This window comes from Staurois parvus, unplaced genomic scaffold (assembly GCF_062004578.1).
Source record: "Staurois parvus isolate SC_StPar_1 unplaced genomic scaffold, SC_StPar_1.0 ptg000470l, whole genome shotgun sequence".
In the NCBI taxonomy this organism is placed as follows: Eukaryota; Metazoa; Chordata; class Amphibia; order Anura; family Ranidae; genus Staurois; species Staurois parvus.
Window position 1 is genome coordinate 5,350,633 of NW_028318266.1, and position 19,285 is coordinate 5,369,917.

Below are 19,285 nucleotides of genomic sequence, written 5' to 3' on the forward strand. Positions count from 1 at the left end.
GTAATGCAGAGAGCGGTGCTGCTGAGACAACATTGGCACCACTCACTGCATCATTGCACAGTGAATGCAGGATGCTAGAGTGAAGCACCCTTAGAGGGTGGGTCCATGATACCCTACACACAACATGCCCTAAGGCACGGGTGTCAAACTGGCAGACCTCCAGCTGTTGCCAAACTACAAGTCCCATGAGGCATTGCAAGATTGACAGTTACAAGCAGGGGCGGACTGACAACGCATGGGGCCCCCGGGCAATAGGGGATCATGGGGCCCCTGTGTCCTTGCCCAAACTCAAAAAAGCCTATGAAAAAGGTACCAGGGGCATCTCATGGGGCCCCCTACTGATCCCGGGCCCTCGGGCAGTGCCCGAGTTTCCAAATGGTCAGTCCGCCCCTGGTTACAAGCATGATTATGAAAGCCAGAGGCATGATGAGACTTGTAGTTTTGCAACAGCTGGATGGCCGCCAATTTACCACCCCTGCCCTAAGGCATTATTGATAACAGCATGTAAAATCTGGCAGGTTGCATCAAGTTCATTGATCAATCAACTTGGGTACATTCAGCTTACCCAAACGTGGTTTGAATGTCGGCCAATCCCTCCTTTCATGCCATTTATTGCTTACAACTGTGCTGAGAACTGTGATTGGTCACAGTGATCACATGTACAGACTGGGCCAATCACAGCCCATCTGCAGCATGTGATCAGCTATGTCCAATCACAGCTGATCAAAACAAAAACTACTGAATGGATCAGTATCATTCAGAAAAAATGCTTGCTTATACCAATGAAATTCATTCATCGAAGAAATCATACTGTGTAAAAAACGTAAAAACAAAAAAAAATCCTGATCACTTGCCCAGAGTAGTACAATATTACTATGTTAACATTGTTTTTCTCTGGTCACAGGAGTAGAAAATAAATCATGTAATATAAAATGAATGTAATAAAAAATGTAAAAGACAAAAAAAAAGATTTTTTTTTGTTTATTTTACATACTGACACCAGTCAGTGTCCCTGATCACAGCCACACCGATTATATGATGACGCTGTGCTGCATTGGGGACAGTATGTAACAAAAAATAAAAATTGTAAAAATTGTGAATTTTTATTTCATTTCTTCATTTTCCACAAAATTTATGACAAAAAAATGACGACTTAAAAAAAGTTGCCATTCCTCCTACTAAATACACCAGACTGTCTACTTTCTGAAAAGTGGTCATTTTGGGGATATTTGTACTGTTCTGGTGTTTTTGGGCCTCAAGAAATGAGTTCATCAGTCAGTACAACAGGATTTATACATTTTTAGATATATACCATAGTTTGTGGACTCCATAGCTTTCCTACCAACTAAATTAAAAAAACACTGATTTGGGTTATTTTCACCAAAGAAATGTAGCAGAATATATGTTGGCCTAAATTTGTGTAGAAAGATCATTTATTTGCAAAATGTTATAACAGAAACAAAGAAAAATGCATTTTTTTTAAACTTGTGGTCTTTTTTTGTTTATAGCGCATAAAATAAAAAACCCCAGTGGTGATTAAACACAACCAAAAGAAATCTCTATTTATTTGCAAAAAATATGAAAAATTCATATGGATACAGTGTTGCATGACCACACAATTGTCATTTAAAGTGCAACAGAGCTGAAAGGTGAAAATTGGCCTGGGCAGGAAGGGGGTAAAAGTGCCCGGTAGGCAACTGGTTAAAGTGGTTGTAATGGTTCAAAGTTTTTTCCCTTCATACATTCTTGGATGAAGGTAAAAAAAAACCTTCTGTGTGCAGCAGCCCCCCTAATACTTTCCTGAGCCTCATCGCAATCCAGCAGTGTGCAAGAAAGCCTTGGTGCTAAATGGTCTCTGCCTCCCAATTGGCTGAGACAATGGCTCCCACTGCTGTCAATCACAAGCAATGATCCAATGAGGAAAGAGAGGGGGCAGGGCCAATCCACGGCTTTGTGTGTGAATAGAGCAAGCTGCTTGTTGTGGGGGCACTTGGCAGGAGGGAGGGGTCAGGACTTCCAGCGGGGAACCTGAGAAGAGGAGTTCAAGGCTGCTCTGTGCAAAACCACTGCACAGAGCAGGTAAGTATGACGTTTCTTTTTTTTTTTTATAATATTGCCTTTAATTTCACTTTAAAGTGAACAAAAATGTTATATATTCCAGCTTCTTAGATGTAGGGACTACATAAGTTTTTTTTTTTAATTTGAGACTTTTTTATCCTATTATTTTCAGCTGGTTATCTTGCCAGTAATGTACCTTGTCATAGGATGACAACTCTTACTTACTGTATGTGGTTGAATTACTAAAGGCCAATAGACTGTGCACTCTGCAAAGTTTGAGTTTGGGCAAGGACACAGGGGCCCCATGATCCCCTATTGCCCGGGGGCCCCATGAGTTGTCAGTCCGCCCCTGCTTCAGAACTTAGTAAATGGGGTAACCAGGGGCGGACTGACCATCTGGAAACTCGGGCACTGCCCGAGGGCCCAGGGTCAGTAGGAGGCCCCATGAGATGTCCCTGGTACCTTTTTCATAGGCTTTTTTGAGTTTGGGCAAGGACACAGGGGCCCCATGATCCTCTATTGCCCGGGGGCCCCATGAGTTGTCAGTCCGCCCCTGGGGGTAACACTTCACTTTACAAAGAACGCCCAATCACATGTAAAGAAAATAAAAAAAAAAACATAATTTCTGCTTGTGCATTATTGGATGATGGAAGTCAGCAGAGCTTCCTCTCATTTACTAAGCTCTGGAGCAACTGCATTTGCAAAGTGCACAGTCTATTTCCCTTTAGTGAATCAACCTCTATGTGTAACTATGGAGCAGCAGCAGTTTTTTTTCTCCAAAGATGGGAAGTGGGATTATACTAGAGAAAAGCCCACAATCTCCTCATCTCCAAAACATAAAGACAGAGGAGGTGTACTGTAATCCACAAAACAAATGGGTAGGGATGATAACAATGTTTGAGATTTCAGTAAAGCATCGTCACCTAGCTACAGAAAGTCAGAAGCTCACTGGATTTCAGGCAGGATCATTTGGTGGAACATATAAAAGAAAAAAATGTTTAATGGTATATTTAACAGACCAAAAGGGATCAATTAAGAGAAGCTCAATGTTAGGGATTACATACAATTGTATTCAATGTTATTATTGTACTTTGGCAAAATAGGTTTCGTACTAAAACTACAGATTTGTAAATGATTGTTGAATTTAGCTATTTGTATTTACAACACCAAGACAAACATTTTCTATTGTGCGTAGTCAAATGTGATTTGCCATTTTCTAAATAATGACATTAAAAGCGCCAATAATATAATAATAAAATGACCTTATACAGTATTTTAGATCAAATGCCAACAATTATCTCTGTAAGAAAAATCCTCTGTTGTATTAGGAGAGGTATAGACTCCAGAGAGAGAGATATAATTTCCCCCGGTACAAATCATTAGTAAGACCTCATCTGGAATATGCAGTACAGTTTTGGGCACCAATTCACAAAAAGAACATTGGGGGACTGGAGAAAGTACAGAGAAGGGCAACCAAACTGATAAGAGGCGTGGAGGAGCTCAGCTATGAGGAAAGATTAGAGGAACTGAATTTATTCTCTACTGAGAAGAGGAGATTAAGGGGGGATATGATCTCCATGTATAATACATGGGGGGGGTATGATCTCCATGTATAATACATAAGGGGGGATATGATCACCATGTATAATACATAAGGGGGGATATGATCTCCATGTATAATACATAAGGGGGGATATGATCTCCATGTATAATACATAAGGGGGATATGATCTCCATGTATAATACATAAGGGGGGATATGATCTCCATGTATAATACATAAGGGGGGATATGATCTCTATGTATAATACATAAGGGGGGATATGATCTCCATGTATAATACATAAGGGGGGATATGATCTCTATGTATAATACATAAGGGGGGATATGATCTCCATGTATAATACATAAGGGGGGATATGATCTCCATGTATAATACATAAGGGGGGATATGATCTCCATATATAATACATAAGGGGGATATGATCTCCATGTATAATACATAAGAGGGGATATGATCTCCATGTATAATACATAAGGGGGGATATGATCTCCATGTATAATACATAAGGGGGGATATGATCTCCATGTATAATACATAAGGGGGATATGATCTCCATGTATAATACATAAGGGGGATATGATCTCCATGTATAATACATAAGGGGGATATGATCTCCATGTATAATACATAAGGAGGATATGATCTCCATGTATAATACATAAGGGGGGATGTGATCTTCATGTATAATACATAAGGGGGGATATGATCTCCATGTATAATACATAAGGGGGGATATGATCTCCATGTATAATACATAAGGGGGATATGATCTCCATGTATAATACATAAGGAGGATATGATCTCCATGTATAATACATAAGGGGGGATATGATCTCCATGTATAATACATAAGGGGGGATATGATCTCCATGTATAATACATAAGGGGGGGATATGATCTCCATGTATAATACATAAGGGGGATATGATCTCCATGTATAATACATAAGGGGGGGATATGATCTCCATGTATAATACATAAGGGGGGGGATATGATCTCCATGTATACAGTCATGGCCGAAATTGTTGGCACCCTTGATATTTTTCCTGAAAATCAAGTATTTCACACAAAAAAGGTATTGCATTAACACATGTTTTGCTATACACATGTTTATTCCCTTTGTATGTATTGGAACAAATATAAAACAGAGGCAGAAAAGCAAATATGACATAATGTCACACAAAACCCCAAAAATGGGCTGGACAAAAGTATTGGCACCCTTAACTTAATATTTGGTTGCACACCCTTTGGAAAACATAACTGAAATCAGTCGCTTCCTATAACCATCAATAAGCTTCTGACACCTCTCACCCGGAATTTTGGACCACTCTTCCTTTGCAAACAGCTCCAGGTCTCTCTTATTGGAAGGACACCTTTTCCCAACAGCAATTTTAAGATCTCTCCACAGGTGTTCAATGGGATTTAGATCTGGGCTCATTGCTGGCCACTTCAGAACTCTCCAGCGCTTCTTTGCCATCCATTTCTGAGTGCTTTTTGACGTATGTTTGGGGTCATTGTCCTGCTGGAAGACCCAGGATCTTGGACGCAAACCCAGCTTTCTGACACTGGGCCCTACAGTGCGACCCAAAATCCTTTGGTAATCCTCAGATTTCATGATGCCTTGCACACAGTCAAGGCACCCAGTGCCAGAGGCAGCAAAACAACCCCAAAACATCATTGAACCTCCACCATATTTTACCGTAGGTACTGTGTTTTGTTCTTTGTAGGCCTCATTCCGTTTTCGGTAAACAGTAGAATGATGTGCTTTACCGAAAAGCTCTATCTTGGTCTCATCTGTCCACAAGACGTTTTCCCAGAAGGCTTTTGGCTTACTCAAGTACATTTTGGCAAACTGTAGTCTTGCTTTTTTATGTCTCTGTGTCAGCAGTGGGGTCCTCCTGGGTCTCCTGCCATAGCGTTTCATTTCATTTAAATGTCGACGGATAGTTCGCGCTGACACTGATGCTCCCTGAGCCTGCAGGACAGCTTGAATGTCTTTGGAACATGTTTGGGGCTGCTTATCCACCATCCGGACTATTCTGCGTTGCAATCTTTCATCAATTTTCCTCATCCGTCCACGACCAGGGAGATTAGCTACAGTGCCATGGGTTGCAAACTTCTTGATAATGTTGCGCACTGTGGACAAAGGCAAATCTAGTTCTCTGGAGATGGACTTGTAACCTTGAGATTGTTGATATTTTGCCACAATTTTGGTTCTCAGGTCCTCAGACAGTTCTCGTCTCCTCTTTCTGTTGTCCATGCTTAGTGTGGCACAGACAGACACACAATGCAAAGGTTAAGTGAACGTCTCTCCTTTTTATCTGCTTTCAGGTGTGATTTCTATATTGCCCACACCTGTTACTTGCCCCAGGTGAGTTTACAGGAGCATCACATGCTTGTAACATTCTTATTTATCCGCAGTTGTGAAAGGGTGCCAATACTTTTGTCCAGCCCATTTTTGGAGGTTTGTGTGACATTATGTCGAATTTGCTTTCTTTCCTCCCTTTTTTTGTTTTGTCCCAATACACACAAAGGGAATAAACATGTGTATAGCAAAACATGTGTTAATGCAATACGTTTCGTGAGAAATACATGATTTCCTGGAGAAATATCAAGGGTGCCAACAATTTCGGCCATGACTGTAATACATAAGGGGGGGATATGATATCCATGTATAATACATAAGGGGGGATATGATCTCCATGTATAATACATAAGGGGGGATATGATCTCCATGTATAATACATAAGGGGGATATGATCTCCATGTATAATACATAAGGGGGATATGATCTCCATGTATAATACATAAGGGAGGATATGATCTCCATGTATAATACATAAGGGGGGATATGATCTCCATGTATAATACATAAGGGGGGGATGTGATCTCCATGTATAATACATAAGGGGGGATATGACCTCCATGTATAATACATAAGGGGGATATGATCTCCATGTATAATACATAAGGGGGGATGTGATCTTCATGTATAATACATAAGGGGGGATATGATCTCCATGTATAATACATAAGGGGGATATGATCTCCATGTATAATACATAAGGGGGATATGATCTCCATGTATAATACATAAGGGGGGATATGATCTCCATGTATAATACATAAGGGGGGATATGATCTCCATGTATAATACATAAGGGGGGATATGATCTCCATGTATAAATACATCAGTGGTTCATATAGTGAACTCAGTGTAGAGTTATTCCCCCTGAGGTAATCACAGAGGACAAGGGGGCGCTCTTTACGTCTGGAGAAAAATAAATTTAATCTCGAAACATGATAAGGTTTCTTCACAGTAAGAGCTGTGAGAATGTGGAATAGACTCCCTCAAGAGTTGGTTGTGGCCAGCTCAGTGGATTGCTGTAGGAAAGTCCTGGATTCTTTATTGGATACACAGAATATAACTGGATATAACATTTATAGGTAAAGTTGATCCAGGGAGTATCCGATTGCCTCTCGGGGGATCAGGAAGGAATTTTTTTCCCCTGCAGAAGCACATAGGATCATGCTTTGCTGGGTTTTTTTGCCTTCCTCTGGATCAACTGTGGGTGTAGGATTATAACTTTTTTCATTTTTTCATGGTTAAACTGGACTTTTTTCAGCCAGACTAACTATGTAACTAAGTATCTACTGTTTCTTTTCTTTTTAATTTATAAATAATAAAACTTCACAAAATGACTAATTATCTTGTCAGAGGCCACTTTTATATCTTTATTCCTCAGACTATAAATGATTGGATTTATCAATGGTGTCCCCACAGTGTACAGAATGGATATTACTTTGCTTATATCTGAAGATGATCCACTAGTTGGAAGACCGTACATGCTGATCAGACTTGTATAAAATATACAGACGATGGTCAGGTGGGAACTGCAGGTAGAGAAGGCTTTCTTCTTCCCGTCAGTAGATGGAATTTTCATGATGGTGATAATGACATACATATATGAACACATGATAAAGATAAAAGGTAAAAAAAGAACAGGGATGCCAAGAAACACCCTTGTGTTTTCAACCTCGGAGGTATCTGAGCAGGAAAGTTTTAATAGTGGTGCAGCATCACAGAAGAAATGGTCAATAAGATTTGGGCCACAGAAGTCCAGACTTGTAGTTGCGATGGTGCTCATCAACATCACAAAAAGGCTCAAAAGCCAAGACATGCCTGCAAGTTTTTTGCATAATGTGTGGTTCATTATAGACTTATAATAGAGGGGTTTACAGATGGCCAAATACCGATCGTAAGACATTATTGTCAAGATGAAACACTCTGCAGATTCAGAAAATATAAAAAAATTTAACTGAAAAATGCAACTTCCGAATGAAATTGTTCCGTTTTCATTAAGTACAACATGAAGTAAATTGGGTACGATGTCCGTGGTCAGCATGATGTCAGACATGGAAAGTTGGGTGAGGAAGATGTACATAGGAGATTGGAGGGTCTTGCTGTAGGACACCAATAAAATGATTAGTAGGTTTCCACATACTGTCACACAGTAGATCACAAGTAAGAGAAAAAAGAGGAAGAATCTGATGTTATTGAGAATTTCAAATCCCAAGAGGATGACATCGCTGATAGCAGTATGATTGCTTCTGTTTTGTTGCCTTCATAGATAAAAGAAAGATTAAAGCATAATTCTGCGTACTTCTTTAGGATGTATTTATTTACTTTAAAGATAGAGTACAATACAAAATAACAGTCTAGGTGGGAAAAATAACAAGATAGAAATAGTGTCACGCTCCTTTGATTATTAATTATATATTACCCATATAAATCAGAATCTTTAAATAAAGAAAATATATATAAATGTGATTAACCTCACTAGCGGTCTGATTATGTTCATATTTCTGTGCTCAAAGCGGTATCATTATTTTGCAAGGAAATATGTATTTTTTTTATTGTAGGCTGTAATTTTTAGGAATAACTCACTGAAATCTGTCCGAACAAGAGTCTAGTAAACATCCCGGGTAGGATAAAATTTTAAACATGAAATCATAAATTATAATTTAATAAATAATCATAAAAAATAATAATAATAAATTTAATTCAATAATGTAATCAAACCAAAAACACTGAAATGTGAAATAGAGCGCCAAGTTCGCACATCGCTGAGCAAAGTCGCAGAATCGTTTTCAGTGTCTGATGATGAATTTCCCCCACGAATCATTATCACTCAATTCTGTAAGTGGTTCTGATTTACTATCGCTGTTCTCTAGCCGGTCTAAAACCGCGTCTGACCTAAAGGGACGCTTTTTGGACGCCATGGACGTTTCTCAGTTTCCAGGCAGAAAGAACAGTAAAAATGCAGGCAGGACGCCGGACAAAGCACTCGGGACAAAATGTATGTGAAATGGTTTGATACAGGAATGTTATACTATGTGATTTTAGTGGATTTAGTGAATGTCACTTTTTGTAATTTTCTAATTTCCTCAGACACTGAAAATGATTCTGCAGCTGAGCTCAGCGATGTGAGAACTTGGCGCTATATTTCACATTTCAGTGTTTTTGGTTTGATTACATTATTGAATTACATTTATTATATTATTATTTTTTATGATTATTTATTATATTATAATTTATGATTTTGTGTTTCAAATTTTATCCTCCCCGGGATGTTTACTAGACTAACAATTCCAGGCCTACAATAAAAAAATACATATTTCCATGCAAAAAAAAGTACCACTTTGAGCAAAGAAATACGGACATAATCAGACCGCTAGGGAGGTTAAAGATTACAAAAAACACTTCTGCAATAAAGGTGATTGGATATCTTAAGCACTGGCAGAGGTTCTACACACAATCGCTGTATTGTTTATAATATGATTATATCATATTTTGTAGGCATATTTTAAGGCACTAAATATTAACCTCTTGGCGCCGGCCAAATGCAAATTTGTTGCCTCTCGGCAACTGGACCTAGACGCCGAGCGACCGCACATTTGCGTTCTATTAAAAAACACATATGTGCTGAGAGCGCACGCCCTGCATGCTCCCAGCACACATGTCCGGTACTCACGGAAATGTCCCGATCTTCTCTTTCGAACGGGACCTTTCCCGATCATGTGACCGACGTGACAGCGAATCACGGTGGACACATGACCCTAAAACCCCGCCCTGCCTCCCGGCTTCTGGAACCCTTAAAGAGCCGGGAGGCACCGATGCCAAGGGGTTAAATAACCACTTTTGGACCACCTGCCTGCAATGTATTGCAGATGGGCATCCCTTGCAGTCAAAGGGACAACACTGGTACATTGCTGCCTGGCTTAGGGCATGCTTGATCTTACCCCCTCTGACACCCGTTGTGATTGTACACTGCGGGTGTCTGTCAGCAGGTCCCGGTCAATGATTCTTGGCCGAGATCTGCTTATTGGCTGTGTCCAATCACACCCTAGAGCTCTGTGTTGACAATCAACACAGGGCTCTGTACAGATGGAACAATCTCTCTATTTCTTATTCCTGTAAAGCAGGAAAAAGAAACAAACAGATCCGTGAGTAAAAGCTGCACATAATACACATATTACATACCATTAGGCAAACATTTAACCCCTTGATCACCCTAGATGTTAACCCCTTCCCAGCCATTGTCATTAGTACAGTGACAGTGTATAGTATTATCACCGATCACTGTATTAGTGTCAGTGGCAGTTAATCAGCTCCATCCCCAACATCAGTTAGTGTCAGATTGCCCTCCGCACTATTGCAGTCCCATTATAAGTCGCTGATCACCGCCATTACTAGTATAAAAAAAAATTCTTGGTATATACAGTACCAAAGTTTGCTGATGCTATAACTTTCATGCAAATCAATCAATACAGACTTATTGGAAAAAAATTTTTTCCAAGACGTAGCAAAATTCATTTTGGCATAAATTTATGAAGATATATGGTTTTTTTTAAATGTCTTTATTGGATATGTTTTATAGCAGAAAGTAGAACATATTGTTTTTTTTCCATTTTTTTTAGTCTGTTTCAATCACACAAAAAAAACCCAGCTGTGATCAAATATCCCTAAAAGAAAGATATATTTGTGTGTAAAAAATGATATAAATTTAATTTGGGTACAGTGTTGCATGACCACACAATTACCAGTTAAGGCAGCACAGTGCTAAATATTAAAAAAAATGGCCTGGTCATGAAGGGGGGTGAAGAGGATAAATAAACAAACAAATAAATAAATAGAGGCAGACACAATAAGAGATTTGGTCTTTTTTATCACTCTTCTATGTTTCTATGAATTAGTTGATTTTTAATTTTCTTTGTACCTAAAGTAGGTATAATATGTGAAGCAGGGGCGAACTGACCATTCGAGCACTCGGGCGTTGCCCGAGGGCCTGGGGTCAGTAGGGGGCCCCATGAAATGCCCCTGGTACCTTTTTTATAGGCTTTTTTGAGTGTGGGCAAGGTCACAGGGGCCCCATGATCCCCTATTGGCCAAGGGCCCCATGAGTTGTCAGTCCACTCCTGATGTGAAGATTACTCTGTGAATAGGTGTATACCCTGACAAAAAGGAATGTGACCTTCACAGATTTCAGCGAGTGGAGTGAACAAGTCTGCAGTATATTTTCTATCAAAAAGTGTGTGTTTTTATAGGGAAAAAAATATATAAATACATTTTTTTATTGCTTTTTTAAGAAAACAGATTGCATCACACATTTTTCTGATTTGTTTTTTTTTTATTTTTTTATTTTAAGAAATAAAACTCTATTAGGCAAACATAATTTTGAGGACAATATTCAACAACTCCCCTCGCAAAATAAGACAGATTTCAGGAATGTGGGAGCCACACATCAAAATACCTCCTAAAGCTTGTCATATAGGAATAATAAATAAATCTATTAAAAAGGTAAAAAGTAAGTAGCTGTTAAAATAAGAAACATTCATTGCATGGCTGTATTTTATTGAACATTTACTAGTATTTATAATCAATAGATGGTAATTCTATGGTCAGATGGGGACTTTGTTTACCCAGCAGCTCTGAAGAGAAAACATGTTATTAATTGTTTATTTCTGAAATTTCTTTAGGGTCCCAGGACTGATATTAATTCAAAGGAAAATGTTATATAGCTTACATTTGTTTTCTTATTCTTTGCTGCTTGTTCTTCTCTGTCCTGTTTTCTGGTGTCCTAAAAGTTGACCTGCAATGAACGACTACAGGCTCCTGAACATGATCCAGGACACTAATTATGCATGTCTTTGTTAGCAAACATTTATACACATTGGGAGTCCCTAGGAGACAAATCACGAAGGTCAAGAGACTGAACACATTTTCCGTTAATGAAACATTAATCACTGCATGTGTGTCCCTGGGGTGGTGTATCTAAAAAAAGCCTAGCATCAAATATATGTTTCTTAAGAACATGCATGCTAAATAATATCAGTAATGTACTGTATATGGGGCTTTAATAATTCCAAAAAGATTGCAATACACCTTATTTGCTCAGGTATCTTCATTTAATTTTGGCACATAATCCAATGGAGCCATAGCGCTTCCCCCATGATGTCATTGTGCATATTGTCCAGGGATTTAGATGGCATTGTCATGTGTTATTACGCCATCACATCGTCAGGGCAAGCCTGCATTGGATACAGCGTGTGGTGACATCAGAGGTGGATCTCAGTGCCAATGGAGGGGTGGTGGTCTTTGGTGGAGATTTAAGGGAAGGGTTTACCTTTCCCTAGCCTGTCTTGGTTTCCTGCGCATTGTATGTAAAGAAGGTTGTGGTCAGGTGCCCAGTAGGTGTTCTGATTCTTGGATCAAGTGGGATGGGAAATTGTTGGCTCTGTGGGTGAAATAATTAAAGAGCTTTGCCTTAGACCACATTGGTGACTCAGAGGTACAGGTTTCAGAATCTTAGGATATGTGTAAGTTGCTCAAGGGAGTCACTGGGGCACAATGAGGAGGGTCAAAATAAAACTTGACTATGGGCACCCCATATGCATGCCTTTTCCACAGATGCTGGGGCAGAAGAAAAAAATGTCCCTAATTCACCCCCATGCCAAACATCTTAATGCCAGATTGACTAAACCACTCACTTTTCAGCTGCTCTCCTTCCAGCTCATGGAATCAACCTTTTCGCATGTTTACCACCTTTTAGAATTTTAGAATTGAAAGTTCTTCTCAAATATTGACTTAATTAATGTGTAATGAACCCAACCCAATCAATATTTCCACTGACCTTTGTTTACTCCCAACCAGGGGCGGACTGACAACTCATGGGGCCCCTGGACAATAGGGGATCATCAGGCCCCTGTGTCCTTGCCCAAACTCAAAAAAGCGTATGAAAAAAGGTACCAGGGGCATCTCATGGGGCCCCCTACTGACCCAGTGCCCGAGTTTCCAAATGGTCAGTCCGCCCCTGCTCCCAACTAAAGAAAAAAATAACCTTTTTGATCCTGATTAAAAATTATTCCTTCTCTTGCCCTAATCATAGAACATTTTGCACACGCTATCTGTGAATCCCCGGAAATAACTGGCCTGCAGACTGGATCACGTCACTACAAACTGAGCATATTTGCAGATGAAAATATTGCTGATGTGATGAGGAACGCCTTTCTCACACTTCTGGCTTAGGGCACCTGATAGAGTGGACAGGTGGCACAAGAGTGCAAAGCTTGATAGGGGGTTCAAGCAAAAGTAGAGGGAAATGGTAGTTGACTACAACAGAATGGACTAGCTGGGTAATTGCAGATGAGTAGTAGGCTGAGACGGGTAGATACTGGCTGGCAGCAGACAGGTGAGGCACTGGCTGGTAGTAGTCAGGAGGTGAGCAGGCACAGGCTGGTAGTAGTCAGGAGGTGAGCAGGCACAGGCTGGTAGTAGTCAGGAGGTGGGCAGGCACAGGCTGGTAGTAGTCAGGAGGTGAGCAGGCACAGGCTGGTAGTAGTCAGGAGGTGAGCAGGCACTGGCTGGTAGTAGTCAGGAGGTGAGCAGGCACTGGCTGGTAGTAGTCAGGAGGTGAGCAGGCACAGGCTAGTAGTAGTCAGGAGGTGAGCAGGCACTGGCTGGTAGTAGTCAGGAGGTGAGCAGGCACTGGCTGGTAGTAGTCAGGAGGTGAGCAGGCACAGGCTGGTAGTAGTCAGGAGGTGAGCAGGCACTGGCTGGTAGTAGTCAGGAGGTGAGCAGGCACTGGCTGGTAGTAGGCAGATGCTTGGATTACTAGGCAGTGGGTAGAGTAACAGTGAAGTCAGAAAAGCCGGGTCAGACTCAGAGACTGGTAATCATATTGGGTACAAATGCAGAGACAAGAGCATGGTAATGATGCAGGCCAGAGTCGGTCTCAGATGAGCAGAACAGCAGCAATGGGAGCATGCAGGAGCAGAAGTCAGGAGGCATGCCAAAGTTAGTGCAGGCAGAGTTCAAGAAATTGTCAAGTGATGGTCAAGCTGGGTTGGAAACTGGTATCAGATGCAGGATAACAGGTATCAGATATTACTCAGATAATCCAGACTATAGAGGGATCCCGACTTTAATGTCAGGATCCACTCAGATGCCTGACAGGTAGCTGACATCCTGAGAAAATCACTCCTGCCCCCTCTACAGTCCAGGAAGGGCAGACCAGAGGGCTAGTGACTTACAGTCACCACTCTCTGCTCAGTAAAGACCAATAACAGAACCATCAATAGACGTTAATCTCTCAGTTCTTGTTCTTAGAGATGGTGGTGGAACAGATGCAGCATCAGACCAATGATGTATCCACCTAGGTAAGTATGTTTTGTTTTTCTAAAATCATGCACTTCTCTTTTAATGAAGGACCTGGCATGATTTTTATAGAAGAACCCCAAACAAAGAAAATACCATTCTGCTACTAAAAGAACACAACCTTAATCACACTTGTAGGTACAAGAAAAAAATATTAAAATATGTTCAGAAGTGGCAACAGTACTACGATATATTCACCATAGTAAAATCAGTATTGGTATACTGTATGTCTGTTGTGCTACACAACAAAATAGCAAAAATTACTTAAAGTGCAAACCACATATACACATACATTATATATACAATAAACCTCTGTGAGAGAAAAAAATATTTTGTAATTCCACTATTTTTCAAATTTAACACCACCGTGTACATACAGAAATAATTTGCATAATCTTATATGCAAAATAAAATGTCCATGTGAAGAAAAAGAAGTCCCCTTGAGAGTGTAACTCAAATCCACAACATTGCTTCATGAAGATTCCCATGTTCACCACCACCACCATCCGAGATAAATGTACTCTTATTTGACCCTCTTTATCTAGAGAGGTCAAGAAACGCTTGTGTAGAATGCATCCTAGATACAAAACTTCCCACTTTCAGGCTCAAAGATCATCCTGTTAGGAAGGAGAAAAATCCACTGAAAGGCTACTTCAGTCCACACTCACACTCCCGCTGACTTGACTATGAAGGTTTCACAATGTTGGAAGTTTGAATATTTAGTATGAATATGGACATCTGCACATCTGAGATGGAGAGCACACAAGGATTGTATGGGGAAGTGTCAAGGGGCTGCTAAGATGTCATACTTCCAGAACTACCAGACATGTCCTGCTGCTCAGTCAGAATTAGAGGAACAATTCCCTTCTGTGCAGATGACCATACACATGCTGAATATCGAAACTTCCAACATTGTGAAAACTTTATAGTCAAGATATGTCCTGCTGTTGTGGATATGAGTTACATTCTCAAGGGGATTTATTTTTATTTTTCTTCACGTGGACATTTTATTTTGTATATAAGATTATGCAAATTATTTATGTATGTAAATTAAGGTGGTAAATTTGAAAAATAGTGGAATCAAAAAATATTAATGACTTGGAGAGGATCTACCAAGAGGAGTGGGCCAAAATCCCTCCTGAGATGTGTGCAAACCTGGTGGCCAACTACAGGAAACGTCTGACCTCTGTGATGGCTAACAATGGATTTGCCACCAAATACTAAGTCCTGTTTTGTGAAGGGGATCAAATACTTATTTCCCTCATGAACATGCAAATCAGTCATCATTTGTTAGACATGCATTTCTGCTGAATTTGTTGTTGCTATTCTGTCTCTCAGTGTTACAATAAACCTACCATTCGATTTTTAGACCGATCATTTCTTTGAGGGGGCAAACATTCAAAATCAGCAGGGGATCAAATACTTATTTCCTTCACTGTACCATATACCATTCTGGCAGGCCAGGAGTGGGGGAACAAGAATTCGGACTCAAACTAATTCTCACAAACTAAACTTTTTCTTGCATAATTTGATCAAGGGATGGGTGGGAGAGGATATGAATGTTTTAAATAGGTTCCTGCAAGAATAAACATGACTTTAATGCAAGTTAATGTTATACAATATAAAACAAATATAGTAGATATAAACCCAATTACTAAACCCTCACATGAGCTTTACCTCTATGTAATTAAAAATCGTTTTTAATATTTTCAAAATTTGCAGCATTCATTGAAACATTGCATGGTCATCTTGCCATGAAGGCCTTTCTTCAGGTACTTCCTTAAATTAGGTGACCATGCTCAGTTCTTGTCTCCTAATTGTTCTCCTGAATTGTCACTCTTTCACCCAGGTTTATGATGGAGACCACAAGTGGCTGTTCCAACACACCTAACATGGGCTTGGTCCATTATTGTGAATGCCAGGAAACCCACCCTGAGAAATTCTACACACCTGTAAATGGAGTTTAAGAAGCAGCTGTACTTGGAGTTCAGGTAGTAGCTATAAAGAGGCTTCAGAAACTGGCAGCAATGAGTCTCAATAAGGAATGAAAAAAGTTAAAACAAATATTTTATTAGAAAAATAGACAATTGTTTACCAAATTAGATGGCATTCATTTTGGGTTTACCTCTACGGGTAAATACAGATTATGCAAAGGATAGCAAACCAAACAAAAATGAAGGAGGAGCCTGCATGCCGTGACATCACGTCGCCAGATCACGGTGGTCCGGCGGCCATATTGGAACTCCAGCTGGTCAGTTTACTCAGCAGATTTATGCTGCATGTATTACCTACTCTTGCCTATGTATGTGAATATATGGCCTTTTAACCTTGAATACCATTAAAGCATACCTAATTACTACACTATGGACATATTCCCTTTTTGCTCTGCACTGAGCACCATATCCCCCAGCAACTCCTTGGTGATCATCCCTGGAAGAGGTTTATCCGCTGTGTCACAGCCTACCCTTAAAGGGGACCTCCGACTGACTACCATCCCATAATCCAGATAAAGGCCATCAAACTCAGGCTGCATCCGGTACCACCTAGAAGGGATTCCTGGCAGACCATCATTTACTGTATACACCGCGCTTTATTAATGCGCATCTGGTGAGTGTGCGTTATATCTATACACCACACTTCACCGGAATGCTACATCATGCACAGCTGGGAATAACAGAGTCACCTTGGTTATAATCAGTGAAAACTTTGATATTTATTTGAACTGTAATCACATCCATTTGAACTTTCACTTTTTCCATATATTATCATCAGGACAATTGTTTTTATGCACATATTTGGATTAATAATTGGACACCCTTTTTTGATTTATTTTTGGTACTTTTAGCGCTGCACAATTATCTTATTTATTTCTTGGAAGGCATATGGTTTTCCTTTTAGTGCCTTAGCTGCTCCTTTTATTAAGCGCTCGCTGAGTCTTTATATATAAAAATGCAAATCTAAATCCAATAAACAGGATTGCAAGGGATATATTATTATTATTATTACTAGACAGTATTTATAAAGCGCCAATAGTTCGCTCAGCGCTGTACATTACAAAGGGGGACAGAACATGTGACAGAACAATACCAATACAATGCAAAACATGAGGGGATCGAGGGCCCTGCTCCTTGGAGCTTACAATCTAGGAGGGAGGGGATGGTGGCACAGGAGGAGATAGCTGTGGGGGATGGAGTGGTAGGAAGAGTGGAGGAGGTCGGCAAGTTAGCAGGGGGTGGGGTAGGCTTCCCTGAAGAGATGGGTTTTCAGGGTGCGCCTAAAGGAGAGGAGGGTAGGTGATAATCTGATGGGTTGGGGCAGGGAGTTCCAGAGGATGGGTGACACCCTGGAGAATATATGAGGAAATTACCGAACAAACAGATGTTTACCATTTAATCTATGTATCATAGGATAGCACAGTAAAGCCTTCTTAAAACAGAAGGTATTCCCATGTCTCATTACATCACAATTCCCAAAAATAAAAGGATACAGTGGGTGGAGCTCTATAAATTATCCCTTTATGCCCCAAAAGCCAAATGCACGTCCAATACAATTGGTGTAGAGTACATATAGCACATATAGCTTAATTTTATAGAGTCATTTATCTGTTTCAGGCTTTTTGGCCATCAACAGTGCAGTTTATGGAAATTACCTATCATCCAAATTTACAAAGTTTTCTACTAACTTATAAAAGGTTATCTTCATGTCTTTGTTCCTCAGGCTGTATATAATTGGATTTACCAATGGCGTCCCCACCGTGTAGAACAACGATTCTAATTTGCTTATGCTCACTAACTGTCCTTTAGTCGGAAGGCCATAACTAAATATCAAGGTTACATAAAATATGGAGACTACGGTGAGGTGAGAGCTACAGGTGGAGAAAGTCTTCTGTTTTCCAGTAGCCGATGTGATTTTCAGTATAGTAAAAATAACATTACTATATGATATAATAATAAATAAGAAAGGTATGAAGAGCACAGATATGCTAATCAGAATCATTTCTAAATGAACCACAAATGTATCTGAACAAGAAAGGTTCAACAACGGCAAAGCATCACAGAAGAAATGGTCAATAATATTTGGTCCACAGAAGTCCAGACAAGCGATTGTAACTGTGCTGATCATCATAATAATAATGCCCAACAACCAAGACACAGAAGCTAGCTTTATGCAGAAAAGCTTATCCATTATAGAAGTATAATGCAACGGTTTACAGATGGCCAAATATCGGTCGTAAGCCATCACCGTCAGAAGAAGACACTCCGAACATTCCGTCATGGCAAAAATATAATGCTGCAACACGCAGCCTCTGAAGGACATTGTTCCATCTTCTTGAACTACAATATGAAGTAAGTTTGGGCAGATATCAGTGGTTAGAATTATATCAGATAACGAGAGCTGGGTGAGGAAGAAGTACATGGGAGTGTGGAGGACGTTGCTGTAGGACACCAGGGTGATGATCAACACGTTTCCACAAAGTGTTGAGATATAAATGACCAAAATTAGAGTGAAGAGAAATATGCTGACAACTTTGGAGGTTTGGAATCCCAAAAGAGTGACATCCGTGATAACGGTCTGGTTGTATTTCATCTTAACATGTGGGAAAGAAAAGTAACTATGTTGACTATGTGATAAGTAAATAGTAATGCCTGGGAAATACATACAACTGAACTACAGGAAGAAATTAAAGCAGTTCTCCAGATTCCAACTCCCATTTTTTTAAATCCTGGCATACCCAGTGAATATTTTAGATACTCACCTGCTCAGAAATCCAGTGGTGTGCTTCAGAATCCAGTCTAAATTCTGCTCTGGCTCGGCCATGTGCCACTGTCTTTTCATGTAATGCCATCCGAGGACTGCTGGCTCTTCCGGGTTTATCTGCCCGGGCCTGGGTATGAAGGACGCTAAGCTCTTCTCCGTTCTCTATGAAGCACTTTGCCTCCTGGGATA

The 19,285-nt window shown here is 40.1% G+C and overlaps 2 protein-coding genes across 2 annotated transcripts; both read right to left on the reverse strand.

The window, feature by feature from the left end:
* Positions 1–7,295: 7,295 nt before the first annotated feature.
* LOC149452634 (olfactory receptor 1J4-like) lies at positions 7,296–14,148 on the reverse strand. Its single transcript, XM_089689306.1, has 3 exons — positions 14,073–14,148; positions 11,709–11,865; positions 7,296–8,244 (listed from the first exon to the last, which is right to left on the reverse strand). The coding sequence occupies exons 1-3, from the start codon at positions 14,146–14,148 to the stop codon at positions 7,296–7,298; spliced, it is 1,182 nt and encodes a 393-aa protein (XP_089545432.1).
* A 3,835-nt stretch (positions 14,149–17,983) lies between these two features.
* Positions 17,984–18,925, reverse strand: LOC149452635 (olfactory receptor 13A1-like). The gene has a single exon (XM_089689307.1). The coding sequence runs from the start codon at positions 18,923–18,925 to the stop codon at positions 17,984–17,986; it is 942 nt and encodes a 313-aa protein (XP_089545433.1).
* Positions 18,926–19,285: the final 360 nt, after the last annotated feature.